Below are 16,062 nucleotides of genomic sequence, written 5' to 3'. Positions count from 1 at the left end.
TGTCCAGAGAATCAGAGACTCACAGACACTGCTCCTTGGGTAGCCATAACTCTGTCCCCACTTTCCAGGGTGCCAGACCTACATGGACATCGTCATTGTCCTGGATGGCTCCAACAGCATCTACCCCTGGGTGGAGGTTCAGCACTTCCTCATCAACATCCTGAAAAAGTTTTACATTGGCCCAGGGCAGATCCAGGTGAGCATCTCTTGGGCTCTTTCCACTTCTGAACAGGGCCACCCAAACCCATGGCAGGTGCTGCCTTAGGTCTAAGAGAGATCTTTGCATGCACGAAGGAGGTGTAGGTAAGAGGGCAGAGGTAGTAGGGCCAGCCAGCACTGGGGCGCTGCAGCTCAGGACACTCCTCTCTGGTGTAGCACATCAAATGACATTTTAGGGGAAGGCTCACTTCACGGGTCAGACACAAGACACCACCTATGAAGACTTAGACAAGCTAAAAAGTGACAAGGAAGGTGGGAATGGTTGAGTGGAATCTAGAGCCCTGTTGAGTGGGGCACAGGGGAGAATTAGACATACAGGTCATGGAGGGAAGATGGTAGGAGAGGTAAGGGCTGCTAGGCTCATATATCTGAAACACTGCCTGGCTAAAGCAGAGGTAGATTCATTCCCTTTTATTCTGCCTGAGTGAGGACTAATGACTAGAAGTTATTAGATGGCAGATTTCAAGTCAATCTAAGAAATTATTTGTAACAATTAGGGCTGTTAAAAAGGGAGTGGACTTTCTCATGAAGTAATGAGTTCCCCATCACCAGAAGATCATCTTTTAGGGTATCATGGGTGAAAGTCCAGCATTAGAAGGGCACGTGTGCCAAATGAACCCTGTGGGCTCCTCCAACAGGAACGTTTCATGGTTCTATTCCTACTATAGGTCTTGAAGCTTTTTGTTTATTTTGATGCTATTAATATTGTCATTATTTTATCATCCATGGGGATAAAAGAACCTCTTCTCTTACAAGTTTTAAGGAACCTCAGTTTTGGAGTTTGGTAAACACTGTGATCTTCCACCCACACTATTCATAATTTTTTGGACTTAGACTGATTCTCTGCTCTGCTTTTGTTTTCCTGAGAAAGAAGCATAATTGTTGGGCCTTTCTTTCAATCACAAAGTCTCCATTCTCTATATGCACCCCTTCTTGTGCCACCAAGCTGTCCATTCATTCCTAGAACTTTGCAGAACTCACTTCCCTTTGGCTGTGGTTACTTTCTTGAAAGGTCCTCAGCCCTCCTCCCTCCTGTATTATCACACAGAGACAACTCCCGGGGATCCTCACTCTCAAATTCTAAGGTTCATGGGTTCATGGGGTCAAAATGTTCTGTTGCCCTCTCCTCTCCCTTGCAGGTTGGAGTTGTGCAGTATGGAGAAGATGTGGTGCATGAGTTTCACCTCAATGACTACAGGTCTGTAAAAGATGTGGTGGAAGCTGCCAGCCACATCGAGCAGAGAGGAGGAACAGAGACCCGGACGGCATTTGGCATTGAATTTGCACGGTAAAAAAAAAGTAGAACAAAAAAAAATTTTTTAGATCTCAGATGCTATTGTAGTTATCTATTGCCTTGTAACACACTACCACAAAATTTAGTACCTTGAGACAATAATTTCTTAATTCCTCAAAATTCTGGGGTTTGACTGGGCTCAGCTGGTCGGTTTTCTCTTGGGTCCTCTCAGGTAGTTGCAGTCTGGTGTCACCTTGGGCTGTTGTCATCTGAAGGTTCTCACGTGGCTGTCAGTTGTTGTTGGCTGTTGGCTGAGAGCTCAGGTGGGACTGGTGACCTGAGCACCCACACGTGGCCATGTGGCTTGATTTCCTTGTGGCATGGCAACAGGAGTTTTAGAGACAGCGTCCCAAGAGTGAGCATCCCAAGAGGCCCAGGCAGGACCTGGGAGACTGCCTATAACCTAGTCTTGAAGTCCCAGAATATGACTTCTGCCACATTCTATTGGTTGGGCAAGTGACTGAGCCCAGGCCAGATTCAAGGGGAAGGGAATTTGGTTCTGCCCTTGATGGATGAACAGTGAGGTCATTTTGCAGAAGAGCATTTAGAATGGGGAATATTGTTGCAGCCAACTTTGAAAAATAGCTTCTGCCACAGACACTCTATAAGAAGTAGGTTCTGTGAGGATGGGGTCTTCTTATGGAGTGTTAGTCATCAATGGAGTGGAAAGAATGCAGTCAAATCTGACACCTGAGACTGTATAGTAGTGAGGCTGATTCCTTAAAAATCACACCAGAACTCGGCCAGGAGTAGTGGCTCTCACCTGTAATCCTAGCACTTTGGGAGGCCAAGGTGGGCAGATTGCCTGAGCTCAGGAGTTCGAGACCAGCCTGGGCAACATGGTGAAACCCCGTCTCTACTAAAATACAAAAAAAAAAAAAAATTAGCCGGGCATGGCGGCATGCGCTTGTAGTCCCAGCTACTTGGGAGGCTGAGGCAGGAGAATTGCTTGAATCCAGGATGCAGAGGTTGCAATGAGCCAAGATGGTGCCACTGCACTCCAGCCTGGTGAACAGAGCAAGACTCCGTCTCAAAAAAATAAAATAAAATAAAATCACACCAGAACTCACTCATCCAGATAAACGTTATCCCTAGATGTTGTCTATGCAGAAGGCTACATGCTTATTCCAGTAATGTTGTTGCTCAAAACATTGTGCTCACCCCCCACTGAAATTAGCCGATTTTAAAGGCAATCCCCAGATCTCTTGAGCCAAGGCCTAAACTCATAAGATGACTGTGTCAAAGGCATTTAGATTTTAAATGTCTAAATGTTACACGTATAAATATAAATTCTGCTACATTTGTTGAGACCACAGACCTGATACCTTATAATCCCACCTTATGTAGGGTTAGTTGACGTGTTTTTTAAAAAAAATCCACAAAGTAAGAGCTATTTAGGCCAGGTGCGGTGGCTCAGACCTGTAATCCCAGCAGTTTGGGAGGCTGAGGTGGGAGGATTGCTTGAGCCCATAAGTTTGAGACCAGCCTGGGCAAAAGCATGAGACCTCATCTCTACAAAAAATACAAAAATTAGCCAGGCATGGTGGTACATGCTTGTAGTCCCAACTATTCAGGAGGATGAGGTGGGAGGATCACTTGAGCCCAGGAGGCAGAGGCTGCAGTGAGCCAAGATCACACCACTGCACTCCACCTAGGCAACAGAGCCAGACCCTGTCTCAAAAAAAAAAAGAAAAGAAAAAAAGAACTATTTAGTAGTATTGTGAATTCGTAGGCTCAAAACATTAAGACGTTTCCAACCTCATAACTCTTTATAATTAAGTCATTGCTCAACTAGCGTGTTTCTGTTTGCTGATAAAACTTGCTCAAGCTTTTCCTAAATGAGCATTTCTCCATGTGAAGGTGGCTGTCTTACTCATCCTCACAAGGAATGGGCCATTTTTCTGTTTTTGTTTTGCCTTCTTCGGGGTGAGACCCAAGACTCCCAGCAGGCCCTTGTGAAATGGCTTGGGTAAGGGAGGCAGCCCATAACCACCAGCTCTCACTTTCTCAGTGTGAAGCTAACTGACTCATACAGGGATAAAGCCCACTGTTTGGACCTCACTTTACAACCCACCAACCCCTGGTCAGTTATTCGTGTGTGACTCACCAGGTAGTTTGAACCATCAGTGACTCATGAGCACTGCTGAGGTTGCAATCTTCACCTCAAATTCCGATCTTCCCAACCTGCCAAATTCAAGTCCCAAACTACAGCTGGTGCCTTTTAAGGTGAAAGGTTTTCTGTCCTCACTCAGTTTATTCTTAATGCATGTTTTTTCCTATGCACCTATGAAAGGGCAAAGATCCAGGCCATGAACATGAGGGCTTATAAAGATGTCGGTAACCTGTGGGTCCTGGCCACTGATGGGAGGGCTGTGACAAGTGTTCACCCTAACCCTAACTCAGTGAGGATGAGAGAGGGAGGGGCCCCCATGGAGGGGCCAAGGAGAACTGCCAGGAGGAGGCGGCACTGGACCTGTCCTGGGAAGACCCTGGGATTCCAACAAAAAGAGGTGAACAGAAGACGTGCCACACAAGACATTCCACCCTGATAACAGCAGAGGAGAGGGAAAGTCAAGGAACAATTGCATTCAGAGATGCGCTCCTTTTGACCACAGCAAGGGGTTCATGTTGGTGGGAAGTGAGCCATGTAAAGATGGTGGGAGTGATGATGTTGTAGTTAAAACCAGCATGGGTGGCCACTGCAGATTGTTGAGTACAGGAGTGTAATCATCAGATATGCACATTAAAAAAAATGAGCCTGGCAGCTATGTACAGCAGGGAAGCAGAGAGGGCCCCTGAACAATGTGGTGTGATTCTACCTTTGTCCACATAACACTTTATTGAGCCTCTACTATGTGCCTCACACTATTTTAGGCACCAAGGCTAGATCAGTGAACAAAATAGGTACAAATACCGTGCCCTCGTGAGCTGACATTCTAGAGAGAGGGGCAGACAATAAATAAATAAATAAATAACAGCATACTAGAAAGAGATGAAAGCTATGGGGAGAATGGAGTGTGGTAGTGGGAGTGGAGCAGGTGCAGAGGGCAGGTACGGAATCAGCATGCACAGGGTGGTGGGGAAAGGCTTCCCTGACAGATGACCTTTGATTGGAGATTTGAAAGGAGGTGAGGGAGTTGTTGGCAAGCAGATGGCTGGGAGGGAACAGCTCAGACAAAGGCTTGGTGTGCCTGAGGCCTTCCAGACCATTGAAGAGTCCAGTGTGGGTGGGGGTGAGTGAGCAGGACCAGAGGCTAAGAGAGGAAACGGGCCAGATTTCAGAGGGCCTAGTGAGCTGTTGTCAGAACCTGGGCTTTCCCTGAGAGAAATAGGAGCCTGTGCAGGTTTTGAGCAGAAAGGAGCTGTGACGGGGCCTAAATCTCCATGGGCCACTCTGGTTTCTAGGCCCATGGAGCCTGTTGTGAGTATAAAGCTCTTGCTGCTCTCAAGGAATGTATAATCTAATTTACAAAGGAACAAATCCAAGTCCCTTTACCCAGTGCAGAATCAGAATTTAAAATCTGATGATTCATGCTGATATTCGCACAATTACAGATTCATATGACATTCACACTATTCCACTCTATGGAAATATGATCCTGACATTTTTCTTGGATCCATATATAATAAAACCTGTTTTGCTCCTGCCATGCTTTTTTGCAGGGTGTTTTATTCCTGGGCCTGGCCCTTCCATGCAGTTATGGAAGCATCTAGAATCCCCTTGGAAAGAATAGCAGAGTTCTCCTGCTACTGGGTTGCGCTTGAGCTCGAAACCTGCTCTCATCATGTGGCACGTGCCTCTGCAGGCTTCAGTCCACAGCACATACTAAAATTAGTGGGTTTTTTAAGGCAACATATCCAGCATATCGGAGAATTGCTAAGAGAATGGCGGATGTTTTTTCTCTTTGCTGGTAGTTTGAAGATGTTCTAAACTAATGTATTCCAGCTTTTGTAAATTCCTCAACTCCTAAATCGTATGCATCAGTTCTTCAGCGTGCTGCGTAAGAAGAGATACCTCTGATACCAAAGCCGTGTGGCTCTTTAACCTGTCACTACAGAGCTTAAATCTGTGGCCTGTCCTGCCTTGCTGTGGGTCAGACCCATGAGGAATAACCTCAGAGTCTAAGACTAACATTTATTTTTAGATCCTTATTGGCAGACTATAACTTCTGGGCCAGACTCCTCGGTGAGACCATGTCTATACCCCTCAGAACCTCATGGTCTAAAGGAGGGCCGGCCACAGGGACACCAAAAGCCAGTGGTGATTTGGGAGCCAGTTTTTCATGCTTTGTAGCCCAATGGCCCGCTACAAAAGCCTCTCTGCCAGGTTGATGGTCGAGGTGCCAGCCCTGCTGTCTCCTGGGCTGGATTGCCTGATAGGTGGGCTGAGCTCATGCTCCGGGCACTGAAAACAAAATAAAAAGTGAGAAAGAGAAATATTTGTCATGGAATTTGATATTTAATGTTTCCCAAAATAGAATCAAAGTAGTACTTGTGAGGAAGTCAGAGCTCTGTCAGGCCTCATCGCACACATTTTATGGATTAGTGTTGTCTGGATGCTGAGTCACCCTGGCACATCCTGTTTTCAGTACTAAAGAAAGTGAGTCTCAACTCTGGATGCTCACCAGAACCTTATAAAATACTGATGCCAGCCCAGCACGGTGGCTCACAGCTGTAATCCCAGCACTTTGGGAGGCAGAGGCGGGCGGATCACTTGAGGCCAGGAGTTCGAGACCAGACTGGCCAACATGGCAAAACCCCGTCTCTATTAAAAATACAAAAATTAGCCAAGCGTGGTGGCACAGCTCTCTAATCCCAGCTGCTTAGGAGACTGAGGCACGAGAATCGCTTGAACCCGGGAGGAAGAGGTTGCAGTGAGCTGAGATTGTGCCACCGCACTCCAGCCTGGGCAACAGAGGGAGACTCTGTCTCAATTTAAAAAAAAAAAAACTAATATCCAGGCCACCACCCCAGAGATTCCAATTTCAGAGGTCTGGCTGAGGCCTGGGCATCAACGGTTTTTGTTTGTTTGTTTGTTTGTTTGTTTGTTTGTTTGTTTTGAGACAGTCTCACTCTGTCGCCCAGGCAGGAGTGCAATGGTGCGATCTCGGCTCACTGCAACCTCCGCCTCCCGGGTTCAAGCAATTCTCCTGCCTCAGCCTCCCGAGTAGTTGGGATTACAGGCGTATGCCAACACACCCGGCTAATTTTTGTATTTTTAGTAGAGGCAGGGTTTTGACATGTTAGTCAAGCTAGTCTCGAACTCCCAACCTCAGTTGATCTGCCCGCCTTGGGCTCCCACAGTGCTAGGACTACAGGCGTGAGCCACCGTGCCCGGCCAACAGTTTTTAAAGCCTCCCTCCGAGAGATGTCAGTGAGCAGCTGGGGTTGTGAACCACTGACTTAATGCCTCTAAAGGTTGCCACCTGCCCCTGAACTCCCCTCCCAGGTCCACCTCATCCCTTTGGACTGTCCAAAACAGCAAGGTCAGGACTCCAAAGGGGCTTTTCAACATTTCATTTAAAGACAACAGATCTAAGAACCCTCTGAGCAGCTGGTGAAAGAGTAGCTCTGGCCATCTCAATCCAGCTACTTCTTTGGTTTGAGGTCCTGGCACCTGTTGGGTTGCCCAAGGAGGACTTGGTCCTGGTTTCTGTGGCTGCCCCTCTGCAGGAGCGTCAGGGGCTGCCCCAATCCCACTTACCTCTCATGACCCTGCCCTGTGCTTGGCTTCCAGCTCAGAGGCTTTCCAGAAGGGTGGAAGGAAAGGGGCCAAGAAGGTGATGATTGTCATCACAGATGGGGAGTCCCACGACAGCCCAGACCTGGAGAAGGTGATCCAGCAAAGCGAGAGAGACAACGTAACAAGATATGCGGTGGCCGTAAGTCCTGGCCTGCCCGAGGGCTGCTGATGGCCTCTTAGAGGCTTTACCATCAAATCCCTGGGGACTTCAAGGGACTAGTTCCAGGCAGTATCACAAGTGTCCAGGCCCTCAAAAAAGCCTCCCATTTCATCTTCTAAACAACAAGTTGAGGATCTTTCTGCACTGCTCTGGCCTATCCACAAAAGCTATGGGTTGTGTTTCCCCCCATCCATTGCCAGGGAGGGTCTGGAACCTCAGAAAACTAGAATACACCTCCAAACCTCCCAGCTCCCAGACCCTAACTTAGCACAAGGGCTTTATCTTGCCCCTAAAAGAGAGTCCATTCCAAATGCAAATGGCATTGCGAGGAACTCTCATGGCTACCGGCCCTGGCTCCAGCCCACCCTGGGGTCCCCAGGGTCTAGGCCGTGTGGTGTATGGGAAAGTCTGTGCTATGTTCTGGTTTGTGGTTCCTGCCCCTGTTCCCTGGCAGGTCCTGGGCTACTACAACCGCAGGGGGATCAATCCAGAAACTTTTCTAAATGAAATCAAATACATCGCCAGTGACCCTGATGACAAGCACTTCTTCAATGTCACTGATGAGGCTGCCTTGAAGGACATTGTCGATGCCCTGGGGGACAGAATCTTCAGCCTGGAAGGTAAGCAATGCATGCTAAGAGGGGATCCACTCTCTCCTGGGCTTATATCAGGTAAATCCCATAGAGCACAAACCAATCCCACAAAATGAAATGGCTTAACAAGAGTCTTCCATAATAACAAATGCCAGGCCAGGCATGGTGACTCACGCCTGTAATCCCAGCACTTTGGGAGGCCAAGGTGAGCGAATTGCTTCAGTTCAGGAGTTCAAGACCAGTTTGGTCAGCAAGGCAAAACCTCGTCTCTTTAAAAAAAAATTATAAAAATTAGCTAGGTGTGGTGGTACATGCCTGTAGTCCTAGCTACTTAGGAAGCTGAGGTGGGAGGATCGCTTGAGCCTGGGAGGTTGAGGTTGCAGTGAGCTGATATCATGCCACTGCACTCCAGCCAGGGCAACAGAGCCAGACCCTGTCCCCAAAAATAAATAAATCATAAATGCCAACAATTGAGTATTACTCCGTGCCGGACGTGAGGCTGTGCGTTTTATGAACAATGCTGAAAGGTTGCTTTGCTAATGTTCTCATTTGTATCGCTGGGAAAACTGAAACTCAATGGAGTTGAGTGACCTGCCAAAGTTCTCACAGCTTGGGAGCATGGTGGGCTTTGAACTAGGGTTGCCATATTTCGCAAAAATAAGATACAGTGGGTGTGGCAGGCTTAGGTTAAAACTTATTTGTTCTCTGAAATTCAGTTTTAATTGGGCATCCTATATTGCATCAGGCAACCCTAGCTTGTACCTAGCAGAGTCTGACTCTGTATTCTGAAACCCTTAATCCCTATATGCCAACTGCTTCCACTCCACCAAAAGCATTTTTTATTTTGGGCAGAGTCCTTCAGATTGCCTCTCTCCTTGTGATTTAAGCTCCATTTCTGATTTGCATAAATTTCGTTTCCACCATAAATTGCTATAGTGGGCCCTTCCAATATCGGGCTTTGGGCATATGGGAGGATTATAAAAGGAAATAGAAGGCAGCATAAAGCCTGAGAAGTCTGCAGTGCATTGGAAATGACAAGCCACAGACACACGAAGAGACTAAAATGGCCCTCGTAAACAAGGGCAGATGAATATAAAGTCTGAACGTGAGCTTTGACACCCACTCCAGAACTCAAATATCCAAATCTGTATTTCTCCTCAAAATGGTCGCCTTGAGTGATGAGAACATTCGTTCCAATGAATTGTTCAGGGAGTCCCTCTGTGGGGAGAGGCTTTCAGCACTCATGGGATTTCTTACGCAAATCTGCAGTGGTGACAGACCTCCCTCTGAGGGTGGATTTGATGTTTGAGTTCCATCCAAAGACATCTGGAACCAAAGCCAGTGAATAAAAGGAATGAATAAAGTGGGAAATTCCATTTCTGGCCAAAAACGTACACTATTTCTGTGCACTTTTGCTTACTTTCCCTCCAGTTTTAGCAGTCTCATAGTATACATGCCCTGTAATATAACTTGTCCCGAGCCCTTTTCAGAAGTAAGTGGGCTACCAATAACAACCCACATGGGCACCTGGAAGGTGTGTGGTGCCCCCCACTGCACAGGGTGCTGGGGAGGGCTGAGGAGGCTGGCACACTACTGGCCTCAGCTTCAGAGCCCCCCTCGAAAGAGAGCCCGACCTCCTGACGATGCCCCCAGGAAGCAGGAGCTGTGGGTTGGGCGGCAGCTCTGTCTGGTGCTAAGGGATTGGGCATGGAGCTGACATCTCTCGGTCACTCTGTTGCAGGCACCAACAAGAACGAGACCTCCTTTGGGCTGGAGATGTCACAGACGGGCTTTTCCTCGCATGTGGTGGAGGTATGTGGTGGAGGTATGGGCACAGAGCCCCGCCTCTGTCTCTCGAGGGCATGCTCTTCCCCTTTCTAGCTCTCTGGATCTGTCATCCACCTTCACGGGTGGGTTGGCTCTTCTCCTCGCTTTCTCTCTTTCTTGGGGTCTCTCTGCCTCCCATCTTCTGTGGGCTGGAAGAGGGGAGTCGAGGTCTTCCACCTATTTATGTTGTCTTAAGCCCTCTTTAGAAGTGAATGGACTACAGATAATAATCCCATAATTTCACCTGTGAGGCGCAGGGTGTGCCTTCCCATTCAGTCCACAGAGCCTTGTGCAAAATGTAGGGCAGGTGGCAAAGCCAATGGCACGTGCCTTGGATAGCTCCAGTGCCCAAGGCGGCCTGCACATGCCAGGCCCCATGTCAATGTTGGGAGGGTATCCAGATGTTCCAGCTGTGCTCTGGCAGGTGACTCATAGGTCCCCCCACTGTGTGGGTGCTGCATCAGATTGCAGAGGTCCTGGGGTGGGGCTGGCCCACAGAGGGAGGGGTGTGGTGTCACAAGCAACATGTGACATCTGGGGCTCTGCATCACTCCCCCGCTGTGTGCTTCACCTGGTGCTGGTTCATAAGGAGGGGCTGGAGCCGCCCAGGATTGCAAGGGGGACAGAAGAGTCGATGTCTGTGAATATGCTTAATGTACTGTAAAGTCCTGCCCAGGATTGTCACGTGGGAAAACATACTGACTGCATCTGTCAGTATTGATACGTGCTCCTGTGGGTGTGCTTTGCACAGACAGGTGTCCCAGATGCGTGTGTGTGTGTGTGTGTGTGTGTGTGTTCTGCCTGGGCTGGCACCATGAGAGTGTACTTATTCCTCCTAATTTACCAGAGAAGGCCCATTAGTGCATCCTAGTTATATGTCACTGTCATCCTCCTGTTGCCCTCTCCTAACTCCTCTGTGAGGTGGATAGGGCAGGACTCCTTGTTCCTAGTTTACACATAAAGAATTCAAGGCATGAGAAGGTTAAGTGACCTGCTGGAGTAAAATTCTTCAGAAAAAATATTAGTCTCATGCTCTTTCCTCTACACCAAGCAGCTGCTCCGTGAGAGGGAATCTCCGGGGGTCTGAGTCAGAACTTCCAAACTGGAGTGGAGGGGGACATGTGCGTGACATGCAGCCGGCAGATGGACGGAAATGCCACTCACACTCAGACTTTTCTGAGCTGCATCTGGACAGTTTCATGCCCACTGTCTTGAATAACAGCAAGATGTAAATATAGCTGCCCTATCCTAATAACAGCCCTGTTACATGTGCACAGCGGTTTAAACTTTTCCAGGAAATTCCTGCACCTCATTTCACACCAGAACAGCCCTACAAGGTTGGCAGGTGATGATAGTTATCCCATTTTAGGTGGCTGGATCAGCCACTCTTTTCAGTGCCTTCTCTGTGCTGGGTCCTGAGCCTGATGCCAGGAGAATCAGAGGTGGGAGCCCTGCCCTCAAGGAGCTCAGAGTCTGAGGGTAAAGAGCCCAGCACAGAGAGGTGAGAGCATCCATTCACGTGGGAGCCAGCAGAGTCATGTGCTCTGGCAGGACCAGCCCTGGTCTCCAGACTCTGACGTCAGAGCTGATTAGAAAATGGAACAAGGAAATGCAATTTAATTAAATCTACGTGCATTTGTCAAGTGCCACTAAAGTGCTGAAAGGACCCAGAAATGATTCTTGCCACCAGGAGTCAACTTGCAAACAATCCTGAACGGCAGTTCTTAGCTTTGAGAGTAGGATGAAAGAAACTATAGATGCCTTCTAGGTAAAAGTGTACAACACCTGGAGGCCCCCCTCATCCGAAGATCCCCTGTGAAGACCCCCTGCTCAATGCAGGGGATGGAGGGAGACATGTACATATCTAATGTTAACCAAAGCAATGTGATCAAGGTAGTATAGAAGGAAGGGCCTCCACTAAAAGAAGGGGTGGTCAGGGAAAGATCCAGGGAGGGCTTGACACTCAAGCTGCCCCTAAAGGACATGGATTTCAGCAGTCCTGGGTGGCAGTAAGCAGGAGAATAGAGAGCATTATGGACACACACTGGGTGACATCCTGGCACAGCTCAGAGGTCAGCCCTGGTGTTGGGGACAGAAGAGAAAATGAATGTCCCAATGTTTCCTTTGTCCATTCTACAGCCATTTTTTGAGTATCTTCATGTGTGTCAGACTCTGTACCAGGTACATTAAAGAAACATTTCAGCTGACAGCCATTCATAGCCTAGCTGGGGAGAAAGACTCTTAAATAATCAGCTCACTGTCCTGCTTCTAAAATCATGGTCTGTGTCTGCCTAGGAATAGGGGAGTCTAAAAAGAAGAGGACATTAAAATGGGCTTCAGGGACTCAGGGAAGCTTGAGCTGAGCCTTGAAAATGGCTCCAGCAGTTCAGTGTTGAGCAAGGTGAGTCCTTGCAGGATCAACACGTTCCCCAGCTTCCAGAGTGGGGAGACCCAGGAGCTCACAGCCTCAGCACAAGACTTCGGTCATGTCAAGGTCATGACTGCCATGTGCAGCCCCTTCCACATATGCTCAACTTCTCTGTTCCCCAGGCAGAGGGACACAGCTTGCCTCTCCCATATACCCTAGTTCTTCCATCATCCCTGACACAGGGACCCAGCTTGCCTCTTCCGCATACCCTAGTTCTTCCATCACCCCTGATATTTTCATCTAATTTGACTTTAAGAGAGACAACGATTGCATTTGAATCTGAGACTCTTTAGTATTAAAAACAAAAACAAAAACCTTTCAAATGCGCAGGAATGGTGCAAGCATGATGGGCTGGCTGGCTCTGTGACCTGCCACTGGGGGCTATTTTAGAGCACAGACGTCTTTCAGTGCCAGGCCGCTGATGCCATCATGAATGGCCACAGCCATCCTGTCCCCAGGAGTCCAGCTCCTCAGCTCTCAGGGTCAGTTAGGCCTCTCTGGGGATCAGGGCTATTGGGTCCAGCCTTTCCACTTTGCCCTGAGCATGTCTGTCTCCCAGGCAAGCCCCCAGGCTTCCTCCCTGCCAGAAGTGCCATAGATGGTCTCAAACAGCTGCTGCCTGAAAAGATACTGAAGGAGCCTGAGGCTTCCCCGGGCCTGTTTAGTTCTGGTAGAAGGAGAGATCCCTAGTAGAATGTTCTCAGATGGCAGAAGAAAGGCCCGGCTCCTCCTTGCTTGGTTTGCTGACGTCTTAATGAGCAAGGAAATCAGTCTTTGAATTAGCAAGGGTAAAAACAACAGGAGAGAGAAGGGACCAGAGCCCAGGGTAGAGGGGAGACCCCAAGACATCACCTGGACACCCACAGAGTCCAGGGCCCCAAAACATTACATTCCAGGCTGAAGGCAAAACGTCTGAGCCATTGGGAAAACCCGGGTAGCTGGAAACCCTAGTCTTGATTTGCAGAAAGGGGAAAGAAAATATTCCAAAAATTATCATCAGGAAGGCTAGCTGTGGATCCCTGGTCAAACTTTAGATACATTTTTAAGCTAATGCTTCCATTAGCATTTGGAAATGAACGCAAAGGTCACTAAGAGCCAGAGTGGCTTCCATTAGTGCTGGCTGGCTGCTGAGGTAGTGAACTACCTGTCAAGCTGGGTAATCAAGCAGGAGCTGCAACAATCTGCCAGAAAGTTGGGAGAAGGGATTCACACCTCCAGAGGGGGACTAGACTCTAAGACTCTGTAATCCCATGGGCCTTGAGGGGAAGATGCAGAGGGAGAAAGAGGACTACAAAGAATTGATGGGCATGGGTGACGGTGCGCAGAGGACCCTCCCACACGGGGCTCAGCTGGAGGGATTTCGCATCCGCCTTCCTACACTGGAATCCTAAATCTGCCCTAACTCCAAAAGTTTACAGAAGGAAGCAGTTTTATCAGGGTAGATCTTGTCTACGCAGAAACCTTGGTGACTCACCCAAGGTGGGAAGAGATCCTTTTTCTCTTGTGCCTAAAGGTGAGGTCACTTACCCTGCACGTGATGACCTAACAGGACCAGTGCTCAGTTCTGTTATGAAGCAGGTCAAGTTCAGCTGAGCCCTGTGTGGGAGGGTCCTCTGCAGCACCATCACCCATGCGCATCAATTATTTGTAGTCCTCTTTCTCCCTCCACTTCTTCCCCTCAAGGCCCATGGGATTACAGAGTCTTCGAGTCTAGTCCCCCTCTGGAGGTATAAACATCCCAGATGAGCTACCCCAGCCACCCTCCTGCCTCTTCAGCCTGTGCCCATCCCACAGGCCCTCCTGGGATTGAGGTCTAGACAATGAAGGGTATTGGCTATTCGCTAAGTTTCTTAGTGGCTGAAGCTTTAGAGGTGTAATCTTCCCTAAGGGTTTCGCATTTGAACTGGTTTTGCGTATCTGATTCAACAAAAAATGAGAGAAGCTGATGGATAATGGTGAATTGAGGAGTTGACCTGTGGAAGCTGTAAGCCCCTCCTGTGCCCCCCAGACCTAAACAATAGACTCCTTCACTTGCCAGGCTGGGCAGGCAGTCAAGATGGTCTCCTGGCCCTCTCCCCAGGGGTCCAGGACACAGCAGCTGAGGTCCTCTGCCACGCTGGTCCCAAGGGTTTGCGAGTTGTCTCCTGGTGGCAGGAATCATTTCTGGTTCATTCGGGTCCTCCTAAGCCTGGCCCCACATCCTCAGGCTGTGCCCTAGTGCCCACTCCTGGGCCTCTTTCTCAGGGCCTCTGACAGGAAGCAACCAACTCTGATGGGGAATGAGCAGTCAGTGTAGCACGCCCAGGTCCCCGTGGCCCCTTCTGCTCACCCCAGCTGCCGGATTCCAGCACCGCACATGGTGAGGGCCCCTCCTCCACAGAAAGGCAGAGGGCCTGTTTCTGGGCCTTTCCTGCCCACACCCCATTTAAGCCTCCTGGCCATTCATTCCTTCCTCAGGTCCACTTCAAGCTTGTTGAAACAAGCCTTCTAAGACTCCAAGCCATTAGTGAAAAAGCATAATCCACCCTCTAAATGGTGTATGTGCCTTAGAAGGGGCTCCTGGGAACAGAGCCTCACCCCTCTACAGCCACTCTGACGTGGACTCTCGGGAGTTTGGCCGGGGAGGACAGCCTCGGTGTCCTCTAGGGGGTCTCCCATCACACCAGCCCACAGCACCACCAGCAACTACCTCCACCTGGCTCCACCGTCTTGCCTCACAAAAGCCAAAAAGAGCTAGAAGGAAGAATTACTGGCACCTGGTATCCTAATTCCGTGACTGCTGGGCAAGAGGGAAGCACTGTCTGGCATGTGGGCTCAGAAAAATCATTTGACCTGTCTGAGCTTGTCTTAGTAGATGTCTGAAGAATATTTGTGAAATCGAATCAAGGCTTGGAACTGGAAGTGTTCATTTTGAGACTTACTAATAAATCAAGTAAGATTTTCTTAAAAGCCTTTCCTAACCCCACTATGTACTCACCCCCTCTCTCAGTTGTTCACCTGCTCCTGGGACTGCCAAAATAACCGGTCCCTGACTCCATCAGAGCACTTCTCACACGCTACCGCAATGACGAACGTGACTGTGACACCTGATTCTTCGACTCCCGACCACTGGGGAGATGCTTACAGATGGATTCATGAACGAGAAGAGCTACCATGTACCAAGTACTCACTGGCTGCCAAGCGCCCTGCTAAGAATTAAAAATGCTGATTTTCACAACAGAACTATTTTACAGCTGAGGAACTCAAGGTTCAGAGAGAGAGAGAGAGAGAGAGAGAGAGAGAGAGAGAGAGAAGAACTTGCCCAGGGTCACACAGCTAGAAGCTCTGAGCTGGAAGTGGAACTCAGAAGCCTCTGACTCCAGAGCTCCTTCCTGCTCTCACCACCACGCCAGGGATCCTCCACCTCTGTCCTAGTGACATCTTGGGCTGGATAACTCTGCCGTAAGGGACCATCTGGTGCATTGTAGGATGGTTAGCAGCATCTCTGGCCTCGACTCACTAGACACCAGTAGCACCCCCACCACTACCCCCAGCTGTGACAAGCAAATATCACCTAGGGCACAAACCTGCCCCGGCTGAGCAGCACTGCCCTAGACCATGCTGCCTTCACTGCCGGGGCTGTGGTCCATCCCTGGCTTGGGACATGGACTGGCCGGAACACAGGGCTTTGAGAGATATGGTCACACACCCTGGGAGCACGCAGCTCAGCTGGGAAGGCAAGACTGCCTCAGAGGCCAGGTCAGAGGGCAGCTGAGAGCTGAGTTGGCAGGGTCTGGTGGTGGGAGCTACACACACTGC

The 16,062-nt window shown here is 49.1% G+C and overlaps 1 protein-coding gene across 1 annotated transcript in view; it reads left to right on the top strand.

Moving 5' to 3' along the window:
• Positions 1-16,062, top strand: part of ITGA11 (integrin subunit alpha 11) — a 130,083-nt gene that overhangs the window by 72,988 nt on the left and 41,033 nt on the right. The window contains exons 6-10 of the mRNA XM_510503.8: positions 69-196; positions 1,359-1,507; positions 7,251-7,395; positions 7,871-8,036; positions 9,751-9,821. Coding sequence (XP_510503.3) covers positions 69-196; positions 1,359-1,507; positions 7,251-7,395; positions 7,871-8,036; positions 9,751-9,821 — 659 coding nt within the window. The remainder of the gene's footprint in view (positions 1-68; positions 197-1,358; positions 1,508-7,250; positions 7,396-7,870; positions 8,037-9,750; positions 9,822-16,062) is intronic.

Source organism: Pan troglodytes, chromosome 16, assembly GCF_028858775.2.
Source record: "Pan troglodytes isolate AG18354 chromosome 16, NHGRI_mPanTro3-v2.0_pri, whole genome shotgun sequence".
Classification (NCBI taxonomy): Eukaryota; Metazoa; Chordata; class Mammalia; order Primates; family Hominidae; genus Pan; species Pan troglodytes.
The sequence above is the reverse complement of the archived record's forward strand: the minus strand, read 5'-3'. Positions and strand labels throughout refer to the sequence as shown.